This window comes from Onychostoma macrolepis, chromosome 20 (assembly GCF_012432095.1).
Source record: "Onychostoma macrolepis isolate SWU-2019 chromosome 20, ASM1243209v1, whole genome shotgun sequence".
Taxonomy (NCBI): domain Eukaryota; kingdom Metazoa; phylum Chordata; class Actinopteri; order Cypriniformes; family Cyprinidae; genus Onychostoma; species Onychostoma macrolepis.
Genome location: NC_081174.1, coordinates 30,000,164 through 30,018,583, shown reverse-complemented (window position 1 = coordinate 30,018,583; position 18,420 = coordinate 30,000,164). Strand labels below are relative to the sequence as shown.

The 18,420-nt window shown below is 37.6% G+C and overlaps 2 protein-coding genes across 4 annotated transcripts in view; one reads left to right on the top strand and one right to left on the bottom strand.

Moving 5' to 3' along the window:
- Positions 1–13,323, top strand: part of disp1 (dispatched homolog 1 (Drosophila)) — a 61,059-nt gene extending 47,736 nt beyond the window's left edge. For both annotated transcript variants that reach the window (XM_058756740.1, XM_058756739.1), the window contains exons 3-8: positions 4,589–4,618; positions 5,422–5,545; positions 5,659–5,786; positions 7,298–7,395; positions 8,214–8,311; positions 8,409–13,323. In XM_058756740.1, coding sequence (XP_058612723.1) covers positions 4,589–4,618; positions 5,422–5,545; positions 5,659–5,786; positions 7,298–7,395; positions 8,214–8,311; positions 8,409–11,975 — 4,045 coding nt within the window. In that variant the 3' untranslated portion in view covers positions 11,976–13,323. The remainder of the gene's footprint in view (positions 1–4,588; positions 4,619–5,421; positions 5,546–5,658; positions 5,787–7,297; positions 7,396–8,213; positions 8,312–8,408) is intronic.
- Positions 13,324–13,402: 79 nt separating this feature from the next.
- Positions 13,403–17,037, bottom strand: LOC131527554 (toll-like receptor 5). Of its 2 annotated transcripts, XM_058756742.1 has the most exons (3): positions 16,647–17,037; positions 15,471–16,072; positions 14,046–14,208 (listed from the first exon to the last, which is right to left on the bottom strand). In XM_058756742.1, exons 2-3 carry the CDS (start codon positions 16,060–16,062, stop codon positions 14,186–14,188), a joined length of 615 nt encoding a protein of 204 aa, XP_058612725.1. In that variant the 5' UTR covers positions 16,063–16,072; positions 16,647–17,037; the 3' UTR covers positions 14,046–14,185. The 2 variants fall into 2 exon arrangements, with proteins under 2 accessions (XP_058612724.1, XP_058612725.1); XM_058756741.1 differs by having other exon boundaries at positions 13,403–16,072; positions 16,647–17,031.
- Between the last annotated feature and the right edge of the window lie 1,383 nt (positions 17,038–18,420).

Genomic DNA, 18,420 nt, shown 5'->3' with positions numbered 1-18,420 from the left:
TCTTGAGTTGAATGAAATGATTCTTCAGTGGTAATCTGCCAGTGATTTCTGCAGGTAATTTGACTCGTGCATGGTTTGGAGCTGATCATGTGATTCTCTTTTAGTCGAAACAGATGAATGTGGTTCTAGTAGCATTCATTACTGGGCAAAATGTTTTCACTTGCACTGTGTGTATTATCCATTTCTGGCTAAGTTGGTTTGGTGATCTAAGACACTACAGGCAGAAATGTTGTTTTTTCTTGATTATGGGCTTTTTGGCATTTCTTAATGTGTTGTTCAGCTTAATGTGTTGTTCATGCTCAATCAGCTGTATACAGAAGGTTTAACTTTTTTCCAGTTTCTCTTTTATTGAATACATAAAGCAACATTTTTATTGCATTTATTTTATACAAAAAGCCATATTTATAATGCATAAATGTATGCATTTGGCAGACACCTTTATCCAAAATGACTTGCATTGCATTCAGGTTAAATTGGTTCATAGAGTACATTCCCAAGGAATCTAACCCATGATCTTGACAATGGGATTACATTTCTTTTTTTCCAATTTTCTTCCTCAAAAGCCATTAATAGGAATCAAAACTGGCATCACAATCAATGCATTCCTTATGATTCATATTTATATATTTCGTATTTGAATGTACAAGAACTACTGATCTCCGGCGATGAGAATTGTGAGTGTAATTGTGTATCAGAAAGTTTGAGCAATAGTAATAGTGATTCTTGCCTTATCAAGCTTCACAAAATATCCTTTTGCATTAGCACTTTGCACTTGATTTTGGTGCTTCATCTGGTCATTTATGCCACAGCACGGGTGTTTTGGCCACTTTAAGTTAAATATAAGTACTGAGAAATCAGGTGAAAGACCCTCCGACCTCTCGCTGGAATCACAGTGTATCACGTTATTCAAAGCGTGTTGTGTTCTGTGTTCCCATAGTTTGTAGCTTAAGCTGTCGAATTCTTGCAGTAGGAGGCCAATAGATAATGAAGATGTTTCTTGGACAGCTTGTAACTGTTGGCCACAGTGTTGAAATCCAGCCTCCCTGTCTGGAGTCCATATATCCACGTATGTCAAAGCAAAGAATGCGGAGATATCAGGAGTCGACCTCTAGACCTCGCAGCGCACGCGGATTCAGCATTCTCCGTTTCTGAGCAGATGCACGTGTGCACGTCATTCACGTGTGTGTGCGTTTGGGTTTGTTCTCTGCTGTTGCTATGATTATTATTACAGTAATGCCAAATAAAATGCTTGTAAACATTTTCAATTTTGGCCTGAATATTCTACATCACTCTGATTTGTTAGATGTCTTATATACTGAGGAATGTTCTGTTAAAAAAAAAAAATAAAAAAAAAATAAGGCTGCTTTTTTTTTTTTTTTTTTTTTTTTTATCAGTAAAATTGTGAAATATTTTTATCATTTAAAATAGTTATTTTATATGTGTATATATATATATATATATATATATATATATATATATATATATATATATATATATATATATATATATATATATATATATATATATATATATATATAATATGTGTGTGTGTGTGTGTGTGTGTGTGTGTGTGTGTGTGTATATATATATATATATATATACATACTAAAATGTAATTTATTCCTGTGATGCACAGCTGTATTTTCAGCATCATTACTCCAGTCTTCAGTGTCACATGATCCTTCAGAAATCATTCTGATTTGCTGCTCGAGAAACATTTCTGATTATTATAATGTTGAAAACAGTTGTGCTGCTTCATATTTTTGTGGAAATTGATGCATTTTATTTTTAAGGATTCTTTTAATTAATTGAAAGTTCAAGAGCAGCATTAATTGAAATAGAAATCTTTTGTAACATTATAAATGTCTTTACTGTCACTTTTGATCAATTGCATTTAATCTTTGATTATATTCAGTACATATCTAAATATTTCACAGTATTTTTTTTTTTCTTGGATTTCTCTTAAACAGCTGAGAAAGTCAGGCGGTTGATTATCACATAGTTTAATCAGTTGCAAATGTATTAGACTATTGTTTTCTATTTTAAGCCTCCATGCTTTTCCTGCTCCCCTCTTTGACCTCTGCCCTTCAACTACCGTTTCACCCCGTCACCACACTGTTTGACCTCACTTCCTTGTATTTTCTTTATTAATTAACCTCTTCATCCATAAACATTTGTTAGTTCTTACAACAATAACATTTCTCTACAAAATGAGCAATGCAGAATATGGCATTGACATGACTGAGATGTTTTAGAGTTGTCGTTATTTTGGATGCACTATTCTAAAAACATTGACGCTTACCAAAAACAATTTAACAGTAAAGATACTGAACTGAACCAAATATGCTCTTAGAATTCTCTGGAAAAAAGTCAGAATTGTGAGATATATGACTTTTTTATTTAAATCTCAATTCTGATACGTTTACTGAGAATTCTGAGTTTATATCTCACAGTTGTTTATATAAAGTAAAAAAACAAAAATGCAACTTCTAATCAAACAATTCTTTTTTTCTCACAATTGTGAGTTTATATAAGTTTGTCTTGCAATTCTGACTTTGTTTCCTGAAAATTTGGATTTATATCTCTCAGTTCTGATGTTATATATCACAATTCTGCAGAATTGCACAGTGTGTGTGTCTCTCAGTTCTGAGTTGACGTCTCAATTCCATTTATATTAAATAAAAAAGTAATTGCTACTTTTTATCTCAATATTCAAATATTAATCAAATATTCTCAGGAAAAAAGTTAGAACTGTGAGTTATTATATCTCAGTTTATTCTGACATTTTTCCTGAGAATTCAGAGTTTACATCTCACAATTGTTTTTATAAAATAAAAAATGTAATGCAACTTTTAATATCAAAATTCTGACTTTTTTCTCGCATTTGCAAGTTTATATATCACGATTTCAGCTTGCTTTTTAACTCGCAACAATTATGACTTTTTTTCTTGAGAATCATGATCTCACAATTCAGTTTATATAAAATAAAAGGTAGTTGCAAGTTTCATAACACATCAAATATTAATCCAATTTTCACTGGATAAAAGTCAGTTAACTTATATCTCACAATTCTAAAAATTATAAATTTTAGAAAGGTTTCTCACGAGAAATAAACTCTCAATTCTGAGGGAAAAAAGGCTGAATTGTGAGGAAAAAGTGGCAATTACCTTTATTATTTCTTAATTCCGTGGTGGAAACAGGCTTCCATCGTTTTTGCAGTGATGCAAGAGGTTCCCCAGAAAACCTTTCAGAACCTTTTTTTCTTACTATGAAGAACATTTTAATAATCTAAAGATCTTTTTCCACTATAAATAACCTTTTGTGGAAGGTAAAGATTCCATGGATGTTAAAGGTTCTTCATAGAACCATCAATGCCAACAAGAAACCTTGATTTTTAAGAGTGTAAACTAAAATGCTGAACTAATTTCTTTCTCTTCAGGCTAACCAGAGAACAAAAGTTGCTCACATGAAATAATAATCTCCAAATCACACGGGGGGAAACTCCCAAATAGTGTTGAAGAACTGTTGCACGCCAGTGGAATAATCCATCGCGATATCTCATAAATGTTATTCCATTTTGGACCATCTCTCATTCACGCCCCTGAATTCCACAGTCTGTGGCCCAAACATGGAGCGTTCGCTGATAGCACACTTTATAAATCATTGCATTGGTTCCCCCCCCCGTCCTCGCTACATTTGCACAGGAAGCGGAGGAAATCTGCTCCTCGTTATTTACTTTTGGGTTTGGTTATTTGATTATTGGCTGTCTGCATGTACTTTTCTCTGATTGCATGGAGAAGGACGTGCACCTCTCTGTTTTTAAAGCCTAATGGGACTCACCTTGAGCCGAATATGCAGATGCTTAAAGCCTGTGCGCTTGCAACATCTGGTTGTTGTATTAACGTTTCTGTTGAACTTTCAAAGGGATTTACGGCCTCTCTAGAAGTCGCCCTGTGGTGAAAAATTCTTGCCAATGGCTTTTGTTCATCTGTGCCTCTCAGTGCCATAGCAACCACTAATTATAGCATTCCATGGATTCCCTTTTAAGACTGCGAGGAAGAAAATTACAGCCACCTCTTGGCCCTGTGACCCTACTGCTCTCATCCTCGAAGAGAGCATTATTGGTTGTCGTTGTGGTTCTTCAAGGACTGCTGATTTGTTATTAGTGGTGGCGTCATTATTACTGTTGCTTATATTTAGAGTGTTTAGCATCTTGCACCGTTTTTGTGCTTTTCTCTCAATGCACCTGCATGCACAGGCCATTAATGCGTCTTTATATACACAAATGCATGAAGGCGGCTGATTGTGAACAGCTGTGCTTTGGGCGCATGGTGATGCCGTTTTGGTGTGCTAAAGCAAAGCCTCTAATATGAACATCCATGATGGTTTTCATTTGGAAAAGCAGCAAGAAACGTGGAGACAGCTGTGATTTCCCCACAGGAATGTGTGTTTGAACGGAGAGATCTAGACCACATACGGCATGTGGTTAAAAATACACTTTCATGAAAAAACATGTCTCTCCACACAGGTAGTTTTAATCCACTGTTTGGCACTTAAATCTAATCTTTATGGTACTTTTATCTTTCAGCCCTCCAAGGCCTTTCCGGTTTCCCAAAAGGTAAGGTTTTTTTTTTATTATAATGCAATATTTTTTATTACATTTTAGTTATTTATTTGTTTATTTATTTTTGTTTTTCTGTCATTTAAAATAATGTAATCTAAAAAAATAAAAATAAATATATATATATATGTGTGTGTGTGTGTGTGCATGTTGCATATGTGCATGTTGCATGTGCATGTGCTGTTTTGTTTTTCATTAAACTTCTAATCTCTCTCTCTCTCTCTCTATATATATATATATATATATATATATATATATTATAAAATTAAGACCATTAAATTAAGACATTTTTAAAAATGTTAATTTTTGTTCAAATTATACAATAAAAATATTAAATTCTATTTTTTATTTTTCTATAAACATGCTTACAATATCAGTTAATTTATTTTTAATTATATTGCAATATTACAATATATTACATTACAATTTCAATTAATGAAAACGATTAACTAATAAAATTAAGACTAAAATATTTTTTTTAAATGTTGTGAAATTTTTACTTTATGTAATTATATTACTTTTTAAAAATTATATTGCAATATTACAGTATATTACATGACAATTTCAATTAATGGAAAACGTTTAACTAATAAAAATGTTTGAAAAAATAGAATTTGTTAAAATAAGATTTTTTTTCCCATAAATTAAAATATATGTTAAAAAAAAAAAGTGTAAAATGTATAAATATAATGTATGAACAATGTTGTTTTCATGATTTGCGCTTGTACAGTCAAGAGGCTGGACAGTATGTAGTACACAGTGGTATATGTATATGATGTATGAATCTCCCTCAATTGCAGTTATGCGGAGCTCATTGCTGATTGGCCGGTGGTGGTGTTGGGGGTGTGTACCGTTCTCATCGTGGTTTGTGCGCTGGTCGGTATCCTCGTGCCCGACCTGCCCGACTTCTCAAATCCACTGCAGGTGTGCACGAGGAGCTTTTTCTTTTGGTCTTTATAGGATATTGACATTTTCAGACTTGCATGTTGATTTTATGTGCAGTTTGAGTGAAGACTTGTTGTCATTTCTCTTATTAGGGATTTGAACCGAGAGGCACTGCAATAGGCCAGCGACTTGTAACATGGAACAACATGGTGAAAAACACAGGCTACAAGGCAACGCTGGCCAACTACCCCTTCAAATACGCGGATGAGCAGGCCAAAAGGTAACAGAGTCCACTTCTTATCTGATAATCATATTTTCCTGTTCGTATTCATCCAGAACAACACTAGATGAGTGACGTGAGCCAAGTGAGGATTAGGAGTCAGGCCAGGATTGGTCAAAATTGGTGCGTCTGTGGGATTTTGGTTTTGGAATAGGGAACATGACCTATTTATATTTTATTTGCAAATATGCATCTTTAAATGCACATTGCTAAATGGGCAGCTCATGAGAAATAAGACTGATTTAGGTTGCATTTTTAGCTTTTTGCTTTTACATGTGCATTATAAAGTCAATATATTGTCTTGACATTTTGTTATTGAATGCAATGACAATCAGATTCTTTTTGGGGCCACTTTATATGCATTTTTTGCTCTTGAACAGCAGTGCTTGGTAATGCGATCTGTGTTGGCTGTATCATGACCCATCTGATCCGGATCATTGTGAGCTGGATTACGGATTGTGACAGAAGCAGTCTGCGAGAGAATGAACGTCTGTAAGGCACGGCTCCGTCTCAGCATGTGTATAGGCGTCTTCCCTCTGATTAAAGAGACTTCCTGTCTGTGGAACAGGATGTGCTGTCAGCAGCAGTCCTGCCCTCTGTCAGTAATAATGATAACGGTCATTTCAATCGCAGATCTCTAATAGCAACAATGTGAGGAGGCTGAAATTGTATGCTGCAGTGTGCTCTGGAATTAATAATTGGTGAGGTTTTTTGTTTCATTAAAGCTGTCTAAATCCGACAAGAATCAGACTGCAAGTTGTGAACCACTAGATTGTGGTTTTGGGTGACAAGGCTTTATCTGGATAACTTTCAACATAAAGAGCAAGTGACCTATCGGTAAGCCCCGCCCCCCTTAGTTACTGTTGCTCCCTCGGACAAACAAACGGAGTTGCACACTGTCTTACAATGACAGCTACAGTGTGAAAACCTTGTCCCACGATGTTTTCGCACAATTTTGGACACAGAAGGCCACCAAATGGGAATTAAATATTCCATGGAGGGATTTATAAAATATTTAAAAATAAATGCGGTGGGTAACTTGAAGCGAGGGTTTACAGATCACAATGCAAGCGGGAGAAGTCTCATATTACGGTCGGTCATCACGATAGCGGATGACAACATGCAGGATCAACACTGTTCATGTATCGCAGGGTACGATTAAATTAATGCACATTTAACCAGTTTAATATGGAGAGGCACTGAAATGTAGACCTTAGTTTGTGTTTTGACCTACACTGTACAAGACGCGAGAACAGTCCGCTATTTAGGTTTTTACATTAGCATAGACTCACTAACTTTAACGTTAGCTAGACTGCCATTGGCTCATCTGCGTTCGAGGGGAGGGGCTTACCGATAGGTCAATTGTGTATATATACCACAGTCAGAGCAGATAGTATATTTTATTTTAAACCATTTTTTTTGTTTTGTTTGTTTAATGATTTCGCTTTTCATGCCGAGCGGTTAAATGCATTGATTTAATTTGTAAATACTCTCCTTATCCTGTGTTTCAGTCACCAAGATGACAGGTGGTCCAAGGATCGTAATGATCGAAAGAAAAGACAAGCGGAGTGGGATTTTAGTAAAGACAGTTTCTTCTGTGATGTACCAGGTGAGTTCTGTGTTCTGAAAAATACTGTAAAAACACTCAATTTAAAAGAAGTTTTCTATTTTATTTCATGTAATTTATTCCTGTGATGGCAAAGCTGAATTTGGTGTGTCCTTATACATTTTTCTAAAAAAAATAAATAAAAAAAATAAACATTTTAGAGCATTTATTAAGCTTGGTTAATGCAGATTTATAAACTATTGCTGGTTGTTTATAATGTTAATCTTAACCTATACAATTTTTAATGGTAAAAGTTAATATGTAAGAATTAATATGAACCAAGATTTACATATATACTGACATTTTGTATTTTATGTGCACTTTATTTCTAGGACTAATTGACTATTTCTATCGATTTGTGTTTACATTTAACATTAACCTAAAAATTGATTTTGTGTGCTTTAAATGTATTACTTCTGGAGTCAATAGTATGCTGACAAAATTAAGCACAAATGTATTAAATACATGGTACTACATCCTCTCAAGTGAGACGAGCTGACATTAATCAAATCTGCCACCTAGTGGCTCATGGAGAAAGGCTGCTGGCTTTTGGTTCACTCTCAGAAAAAAAGGTACAAAAGCTTTCACTGGGTCAGTACCCTTTCAGAAGGGATATACATTTGTACCTTATTTTCCCCTAAAGGGTGCATATAAGTACCTTAAAGGTACATATTTTAGTACCTAAAGTGTACATATTAGTAACTTAAAGTATCATATTTTTTCCTTTTGAAAAGTTACCGCCCAAGTGACAGCTTTCGTACTTTTTTTTTTTTTTTTTTTTTTCTGTGAGTGTTTAACCACCAAATGTTGTCTTTCCACAGGTGACAGCTATTCCCGAATCGTATTTGCATCTGCAGAGGGAAAGAACTTGTGGAATATACAGGCAATAAAATCCATGTGCAATTTTGACAATACACGGGTATGTATAATTGCAATGCATAAACTGATTATACCATTTGCAGATGGGATGTTGGAAATGGGTGTTTTACTGCTGTTTTTCATGTGTGATCCATTAGGTTCGCTCTCATCCCCAGTACTTGGATCTGTGTCAGCGCACCACTGCTGCCTCATGCTGTCCCAGCTGGACACTTGGGAACTACATAGCCGTCCTTACTAACAAGTCCTCCTGCCAAAAGATCACAGAGCAAGATGTTTCTCACACCCTAAAAATCCTGCGCTCCTGTGCAAAGTATTACCACAACGGCACTCTTGGACCTGAGTGCTGGGATATGACGACCCGTAAGAAGGACCTCAAGTGTGGCAACGTGCCACGGAAGTGTACAAAATACAACGCCGTGTATCAGATTTTTCACTTTTTGGTGGACAAAGACTTTCTGAATCCAAAGAACACGGACTACCTTCCACCTAACCTCAAGTACAGCATGCTCTTCTCCCCGACTGAGAAAGGAGAAACAATGATGAACATTTACTTGGACAACTTTGAGAACTGGAACTCCTCGGATGGTATCACGACCATCACAGGAATAGAATTTGGGATCAAACACAACTTATTTCAGGACTACCTTCTGACAGATACCATGTATCCCGCAATAGCAATTGTGATCGTGCTGGTAGTCATGTGCATCTACACGAGATCAATGTTCATCACCCTTATGACCATGTTTGCCATTATCAGTTCGCTCATTGTCTCCTACTTTCTGTATCGTGTGGTCTTCAACTTTGATTTCTTCCCCTTTATGAACCTCACCGCACTCATCATACTTGTTGGAATTGGCGCCGACGATGCCTTTGTGCTCTGCGATGTCTGGAACTACACAAAGTTTGACAAACCCAATTCTGAACTTTCTGAAACGGTAAGCGTGACGCTTCAGCACGCGGCACTTTCAATGTTTGTCACCAGCTTCACCACGGCTGCTGCCTTCTATGCCAACTATGTGAGCAACATCACTGCCATCCGATGCTTTGGTGTGTATGCTGGTACTGCTATCCTGGTCAACTACATACTGATGGTCACCTGGTTGCCAGCTGTGGTGGTCCTACATGAACGGTACCTAGTCAACGTCTTTACATGTTCCCGGTCACAACACCACCAGACACAGGGCGCTATGCCATTTTGGACAAGCCTGTGCCAGATGGTCAGCAAGTGTCTTTTTAGCATCTCAGAGGCCTCTCGGATATTCTTTGAGAAAGTTTTGCCTTGCATCGTGATCAAGTTGCGCTACTTGTGGCTCTTGTGGTTCCTGGCAATGACGATGGGTGGTGCCTACGTTGTTTGCGTGAATCCCAAAATGAAACTGCCCTCTCTGGAGCTGTCGGAGTTTCAGGTTTTCCGCTCTTCCCATCCCTTTGAACGCTATGATGCAGAGTACAAAAAACTCTTCATGTTCGAACGGGTCAACCATGGGGAAGACCTCCACATGCCAATCACCATCATTTGGGGAGTTACTCCAGTTGACAATGGAGATCCGCTAAACCCCAAAAATAAGGGTAAACTAACACTCGACACAACCTTCAACATTGCGAGTCCTGCAAGTCAGGTATGGATTCTCAACTTCTGCCAGAAGCTAAGGAACCAGAGCTTCGTGTTCCAATCTGAGGAGCAAGACTTCACCAGCTGCTTCATGGAGACTTTCAAGCAATGGATGGAAAACCAAGACTGTGAAGAAGCGTCCGTCTATCCCTGTTGTAGTCAATCCACGTTCCCTTACCGACAAGACGTCTTTGAGTTGTGCATCAAACGGGCAATTATGGAGCTTGACCGAAGCACCATCTACCACCTTGACAGCAAGACTCCAGGACCAAGGTTTGACATCAATGACACAATACGAGCAATTGTGCTCGAGTTTCAAAGTACCTACCATTTCACTCTGGCATACGAGAAGATGCATCAGTTCTACAGAGAAGTCGATGTTTGGATTCAGGAGGAGCTGAGGGATGCTCCTGAAGGAATGAGCTACGGATGGTTTGTAAGCAACCTGGAGTTCTACGACCTGCAAGACAGCTTATCAGATGGGACTCTTATCGCTATGGCACTGTCGGTGGTAGTGGCCTTCAGTGTTATGCTTCTGACCACCTGGAATATCATCATCAGCCTCTATGCCATCATATCCATCGCCGGAACCATATTTGTCACAGTTGGGTCACTGGTGCTCTTGGGTTGGGAACTAAATGTGCTTGAATCAGTGACCATCTCAGTTGCTGTAGGCCTCTCTGTGGACTTTGCTGTCCATTATGGAGTGGCGTACCGCCTTGCACCAGAACCGGACAGGGAGGGGAAGGTGGTATTCTCTTTGAGCAGAATGGGCTCGGCTATAGCGATGGCAGCGCTCACAACCTTTGTAGCTGGTGCGATGATGATGCCATCCACAGTTTTGGCCTACACTCAACTGGGCACGTTTTTGATGCTAATCATGTGCATTAGTTGGGCATTTGCTACGTTTTTCTTTCAATGCATGTGTCGCTGTTTGGGACCTCAGGGCACCTGTGGACAGATTCCTTTGCCAAAGAAACTCCAGTGCTATGCTTTTACAGAGAGCACATCTGAAAACCAGTCTAATCTGAGTCAAGGTAAACTCGGTGCTTGCTACACAAGCAAGTACCAGATAGATAACGCAAGAAGTGAGGGTCGACACGAACACTATGAGCTTGAGCCCTTGGCGTTGAATGTCAGGAATGAGGAAAAGGCTTCTGATGAGGAACAGGGAGCATGTACGCAGTTGCATAATGGCGTCACTTCTCATCATTCAACCTTGAAAAGCTGCACTGACCCAGGAGAACCCAGTCCTGAGATTGAACATGGCTTACCAGGAACTGAACTTTCACATCTTCATCCATACGCGTACAGTACAAGGTGCACCTGTGAGAACTCCATCCATCAGTATATGAGGGAGCGACAAAGGACTCCTTACCATCCTTGCAGCAACCAATGCCCTGCTCAACAGACCAATCACTTACCTGTGGGTCAGAACCTTCAGTCCTCACGGGATACAACGCACATTCCTACTGACTGCTTCGTAAACTGTGGCCACTTCCAACATTGCTCACAGAGCCAACCATCAAGGCCAGCCCCTCACAGATGTTTCCCCGGGGGCTACAGCATGCAAGCAGTACAACGTTTGCATCAGGCACTGTTGTCCGATACTGCAGTGCATGACGAGTCCCACATAAATGCGTGTGGCCCCAATTCACCTCTACCAGACAGCCAGAACTTTCCAGCTCACATTCAGTTTCCAGATGTTCAGCGCTGCGCTTTACCTGACACAACTCGAGTCTGTACTGTTAATCACGATACACAGAAGACAGGGGACCTAGCATTAAATTCCCAGACCCCTCAAAAACTTCCATGGAACCATATAAAAACAAAAGCAAATGGCACTTGTGTTTTGCTGCAGGACAGTCGTGAGATTCGCGAAGCGATTCCAGTGGTACCGGAAGAAAGTGTCAAATGCAATCTGAGCAACAAAGACAATAATGAAAGGGCAGAGCCTGTATCTTCCAAAAAATTTAACTGTTTTAAAAAGACTGTAAAAGCGAAGTGCAATTCTGTAGAGTTTCACAAGCCAAAAACCACCGTGCCTACTATTGCCATTCATTCAAAAGCCTCATCTGAGAGTTTATGCTAACATTCAAAATTAGAGCATTAGATCGAGATATCAGAACGCATTGCCATATTAAGATTTAGCACAGAAAAGCAACTGGGTTGTTTCCTGACAGGGACAGAGTTTCTTGACATTATGTGCATGGGAATTATGACATGACGTCAAGGAAAACTTTTGTCTGATTTAAGAGGATGCTATTTTGACCCAATGGCTTGTATTATTTGTGTGACATCGGTTTTAGATTATTTTTTTAATGTCTGGCCATAGGCCATCACTTTTTCATGGGAACAGAAAAACATAATCAGAATTATTTTCCTGCACATTTCATATGAACGTGTATATATTTTATGTGTTGTGTTTTGTGTATGTATTTGAATCATGCACTTTTTTCGTTGATGCTGATTGGAATGTTTTGCCTATAAAGTTTTTAATACTTCACATGCAAACTTCAGTAATTTCTGTGATGGTGAATTGAAAGACTCATTGTGCTTTTTAAAGTTGTCTGCTTTTTTCCAGTTTCTCAGATAAAACCACTTCCTCCTGCAGTGTGCAAACATTTACATTAGCCTCAGGACTTCAGGGAAATTGAGTCAGTTTATGTGACTTCACACAAAAGAAAATTGTTTTTGTCAAATATACCACACGCAGAATTAAGTATTCTTTTAAGTGTCACGTGTCCTTGACATGTACGGTGTACCTCTCATCTGAGAAATCAGGATCTGTTCTGTTGGTTTTTTTTAATAGAAAGATAATCACAAATTTTTTGTTATTTGGTAATATTGGGGGTACCAATAAAGGCTGCTATCTGGTGTAATAATAATGTTATTAATCATAATAATTTAATTATATAACAAGATTTGGTGAATTTCAAAGAATTGGTGGTACCAGTTGTAAAAATGTTATATTGTATCCAACATTTGTCCTCTGATGTGTCCTTTTTAGCAGTAACTATCTGCTGTATGCCAAGGTTTATTCAAGTAACTGAATGCAAAACAGCAATAATTTTAGTACATTCTTTAAAAGTCACATTTTATTTCAAAACCAAGTATTGTCCCACAGATATTTGGACACATGTGAATTGTAATACACAGTATGATTTATTCAACTTATTGTGCCAAATCCTGAAACAGTATGAAAATAAAAATGAAAAAGGTGTACCATTTACATATGTAAAACGTTATTTAAAGCAATTACGGTGTTAACGCAGGTATCTGTTCATCTAATTAAAGATGTGTCTGTAATTTCACAGTTTCATTGACCTTTACACCAACTGACCAAGAAGTTCATGCTACTGCACATTTTGGATAATACAAAATAAACTTTTATATCTACACAGTTCAGTATGGTGTCAAGCTTAATACACTTCATTTTTGTCCAAAAGAAAGCAGGTCAAACACAGTAGGACAGATGAGAACCTCACCAAGAGCAAAGAAAGGTATGTCCATACGAAGTCCTTCAGTTACACTGCCGTGTCTGCATGAACATGTGCTGCTTCAGGATTGTTTTCAACCTCCTTGTCTTTTTCTTTAACATTTGTTTGTTTAACCTTGGTGTTTTGTCTTATTTTATGCAGAAGTTGGTCATAAAACCACTCCAAGTCCTGGCTGTCATCAGGCCACATAAGGTACCTTCTGTTCTCAATGTAGGATCTCAGTTGTTCGTACTTTAGTAACCTGTACCGCGGTATGTTCCCAACAACTAGCACCAACAGAATGTCTTTAAGTTCCACAAGCATCCTGCACTGAGCCAGGTTGAAGGTTTCTAAGCACCAGCCATCCTTCAGGAAACGTTCAGACACCACACAAAGGGTTTTTTGACTGTTCTGGATAGCATTTCGCATGTTGGTAAGATGGTCCTCCCCGGGTATGAAGTCTCGCTCCTCAAAGCAGCAGCGGAGTGTATTCTGCTCTGAGAACTGAGAGTCGAGCCTCTTCAGCAGCGCTCTTTCTACCCACTTAATATCACTGGAACTGAAACAAAGATACACGTCGTACAAGAATCGATCAGGATTGGGCTCCTGTTGCTTTCCATCCACAAGTTTATCAATAAGTTTTTTGTAAAGCTTGAAGATGTTGCCCCGTTGACACATGTAAATGATGGTGCTGGTAGTGAATAATGTGATCAGTGCAGAACAGAAAATGAAAAGCACAAGCCTCAGTTTTTCAACGCTCCTCTCATCCTCTTCATCCTCACATTGTATGCTGGATCTCACAACCGAAACCTTGTACTGGTCCTCAGGACTGGCACATGTCACATCCTCAATGGAGTGAGAAAAGATTACGTTGGTTTGATTAAGCCATGTTTGGAAATCCCTTAGCTTGCAATCGCAACGAAAATCATTGCCCAGCAGGCTGAGGTAGCTGAGGGTGTTAAAGAGGTTTGGATCTACTGAATAAATCGAGTTATATTCTAGATTAAGATATTGTAGACTTTTAGGGAAAATACCATTAGGAAGGTACTTCAAAGAATTGAAGGACAAATCCAAAAACACCAAAGAGGTGAGGTCTTTGAAAACGTAGTTGGGAAGCGACTGCAGTCTGTTGTAACTCAGATAAAGCACTTGTAACTGGTGGAGGTCATTAAATACATTTAAACATTTTCCTTCTAACCAAACAACTTCCAAACCTGCACTTGCAATATCAAGGATTTGTATTTTTTGCGAAAGCACTTTATGTTTGTCGTCAGGGCAATAAACGAGTTTGTTACCTCGAAAAATGATTTCCTCGATTTGAGGAAATTTCTCTAGTATCGTGTAGAGCTCTGACATGGAAAATAGTTTGTTAAACTGCAGGTGAAGGGTTTTGAGGTTCGTGGCAATGTTGAGTAAATCGGACGCATGTATAATTTTGTTGTCACCCAAGTAGAGTTTCTCTAGGCTTGGTAGGGTTGCAAATCTGTGTGCATGAAGGATAGAATTTCCTGTTAAATTTAGGATGAGTAGATTTGGAAGTCCTTGAAATGACTGAAATCCAAGCATCCATATATGATTATATGACAAATCGAGCACCTCAAGTTTCTCTAGATTTTTAAAAGTTTCTGAATTAATATTACCCAGGAAGTTTACTGACAGGTTTAGCTTCCGTAAATTAGTCATACCCAAAAATGCATTACTTTCAATCTTGTTGATCTGACTTTGTGCTAATGTAATTTGTTCTAGATCTGGCAAATAACTAAATACTGAATATGACAGTGAAAAAATACTTGAATTGGACAGATCAAAAGTTTTAATACCACTCACCTCAAGACCCTTGAATGTGAATTTGTCTGGATCTTTTGAATTATTACCGGACGATTTGCCCAGACTGCAAATGTTACTGAAAACTAGACTTTGGATTTTGGCACCAGTGACTGCATTAAAAAATTGCTTTGCATTGTTAACGTTAAAGCCATTTCCAGATAGGTCCAATTCAGTTACGGTCATGTTCTTAAATGGGTTTCCACACTTGTGCCATCCTAACCAGTACTCATTCATGTCTTGCAGTATCACGGAGGCAAGGGTCAGAAGCGTGAAATGTTTACCCTGAAAGCTGAGGAGGTCTTCTTCACAGATGCTCTTCACTTTGTTGTAAGAGAGATCCAGCACGTGGAATCTCCTCATATTTAAAAAGAACGATGCCGGCTGGATTCTGTGAATGTTGTTTTCACGTAAGACAAGCATTTCTAGAGACACCAGAGGTTTAAGGACATCACCGGACAAAACAGAACCATCTAAACTGCACTGAGTGAGAGTGAGAGTTTTAAGGTTGGATAATCCGTCAAATGCCCCAGTATCCATTTGCAGCAGGTGGTTGTAGTCCAGCTTAAGTGATGTTAAATTAGAGAGTCTTCTGAATGTATTGTTTCTGATCACAAGTCCCGGTGTTTGGCGCATCAGTATGAGGACTTGTAGACCTTCCAGATGAGTAAATGATGTTTCATGGAGTTCAGCAATGCTGTTGTTACTCAGATCCACACTATTTACATGCGTGGGCAGCTCTGGCACTTCTTGAAGGCCTCTATCTGTGCAAAGGACAACAGAGCCATCAATTGAACACACCGAGGTGCATTTCACAATTTGAGTGCCCATGCATAATCCAAGGAGGATCAGAGATAGTGTTTGTCTTGCTGCCATTCTGATATCACTGTAGAAAAACAAAACACGTTATGCAAACGAAGGTTAAAATAGTTCACCCATAAAAAACTGTTATCAGTTACTGAAATATTTTCCTTTTGTAGCCTACTCCATGCAGTATAAGAAAGTCAGAAACACAAGGGTGAGTATTTTCTTTTTTGGGTAAAATATTACTTTAAAATGTGCAATTTAAGTTTGCAATTGTGGACACCAAAAAAGGAGGTCATATTTATGAAATGCAATCCAAGCATAATATAGTTCAGACTAAAACCACAGAACTGTGTGTGTGTATATATGTGTGTGTATGTATGTATGTGTATGTATGTGTGTATATATATATATATATATGTGTATATATATGTGTATATATATATATATAATAGCACAGTCTACAGCTACATCTATATAACAAGTTTATCTTAAGAATTGTTTGCTTCTAGTTCAAGGTCCAGTGACTTTAGGGGAGAAACAGAAGTTTTTAATGTGGAATTCATTACATTCTTACGAGATTTTACTATCAATGGTCCGATCATGTGAAAGCTTTACTCCAAAGTTCATAACCGATCTATAGTTTAGCGTCTTACCTGTTCGGTCATTAATCCATAGTGTTACCCTGTTCAGCGGTTTCTTCAGTTATTGATCGTGAAGTTTGAAGAGTTCCGCCCGGCGATAATGTGGAGTTCTTCCTCCGTTCTCTCCTCCTTCGTTTCATGTGAGTTTCTCAACATTTCTGAAATAGGAAATAACTTTCTGACCCAGTGACTCATTTTCCGGTAAGGGACTCTTCGTGTGTGAATACTGAACAAACGTTCATTTACTAGTACAAACATTCATAGAACGGTGTAGTTCCGTTCGCTATCTCCCGCTGCCTTTGATTCTGAAGTGCAGTAGCCTGCTCCGCTCTGCACCGAGCTCAACTTAAACTACATCATGTTTACTAAGCTGCAGTGTGTACTATAGGGGCAGCCCGTGTTATTATATAACTTTAATTCATTAAAGGAACAATTATATCTATAAAATCTATTGCAGTCATATTGGATATTATAGCATACTTGTTTTAATATAGCTTCCTGTATTCTGACGATGACTAGAGGAAAAATAGATAAATTCAGCATATAAATCATTTAATTTAAATGAACATGGTTAAGAATCAAGTCGACAATGATTGGCTGCTAAATCGCGCTCCTACCCACAAAAAAAGCGCGGGCGTTTATAATTCAAAAATTAACGGTCACTTGGAGGACTCGTATTCACATGACGATTTGTATGTACGTATGTACTTTTTAGATATTAAACACCCTAAAAAAATCGACCCTGAAACATACTATTGTTTTTTTGTTTAATGACAGACTGAATCTGGAGAGAAGATGCCTGCAAATAACCCGTTCAAGGGTAAGAACTTACAGCAAGAGTGCATTAAAAAGAACAATATATTTTGTAGTCTCTCTAAATTAGTTTTTAGATAATGTGTTTTTGTTTTCCCCTCTTCTTTCCCATGTTTAGTTATTTAAAACATACAAATTATCATTCAACACCATGGAGTAAGATGAGAGTTAGGCCAGAAAGTAAATATCAAAGCCAACAAAAAGAAAAGGGTTTTTGATTGCATAACCAACATGACTTCTCAGTCTGAGGATATTTTAAGCAACTTCCTACATGTGCCTATAAAGAAGAACCTGCTGTTAAATGAGGCCATCAGATTGTGTGCAATAAATAGAATCCAATATACAATGTCATAGATGGCAATTTAACTTTATGGTGGTGGATGGATATATATATATATATATATATATATATATATATATATATATATATATATATATATATACATACACACACACACACACACACACACACACACACATATATATATATATATATATATATATATATATATATATATATATATATATATATATATGTATGTATATGTATGTATATGTATGTGTGTGTATGAAGATTACACACTGACACTGTTAAAAGATTACCAGCAGAATCTCTGGGTACTAAGTCAAGTGTCATGCATTTAATAGCAAATGTCTAAATTTCTGGTCTTAGCTCTCAACTTCAAAATGGTTTAATCCTCCTTTCTTTCAAAGGAAGATTTGAAGGCTTTGGTCAGCTATGTTTGCACAAGGTGTCACTGAAAGATTGCTTACTGTACATAAATCACAATGTTAATATTACCTTTGCAGTGTTGTCTTTTTTTTTTCTTTTCCCAGTGTGCCTTATTAAAATGAAGGGATCATAACAGGAAATTATGCCAGATGGCATTGTGAGATCAACCATGATTATATTATGATCAGTTTCTCAATGAACACTGTGGAATTAGAGTTCTCTGACAAGGTAAGATTTCAA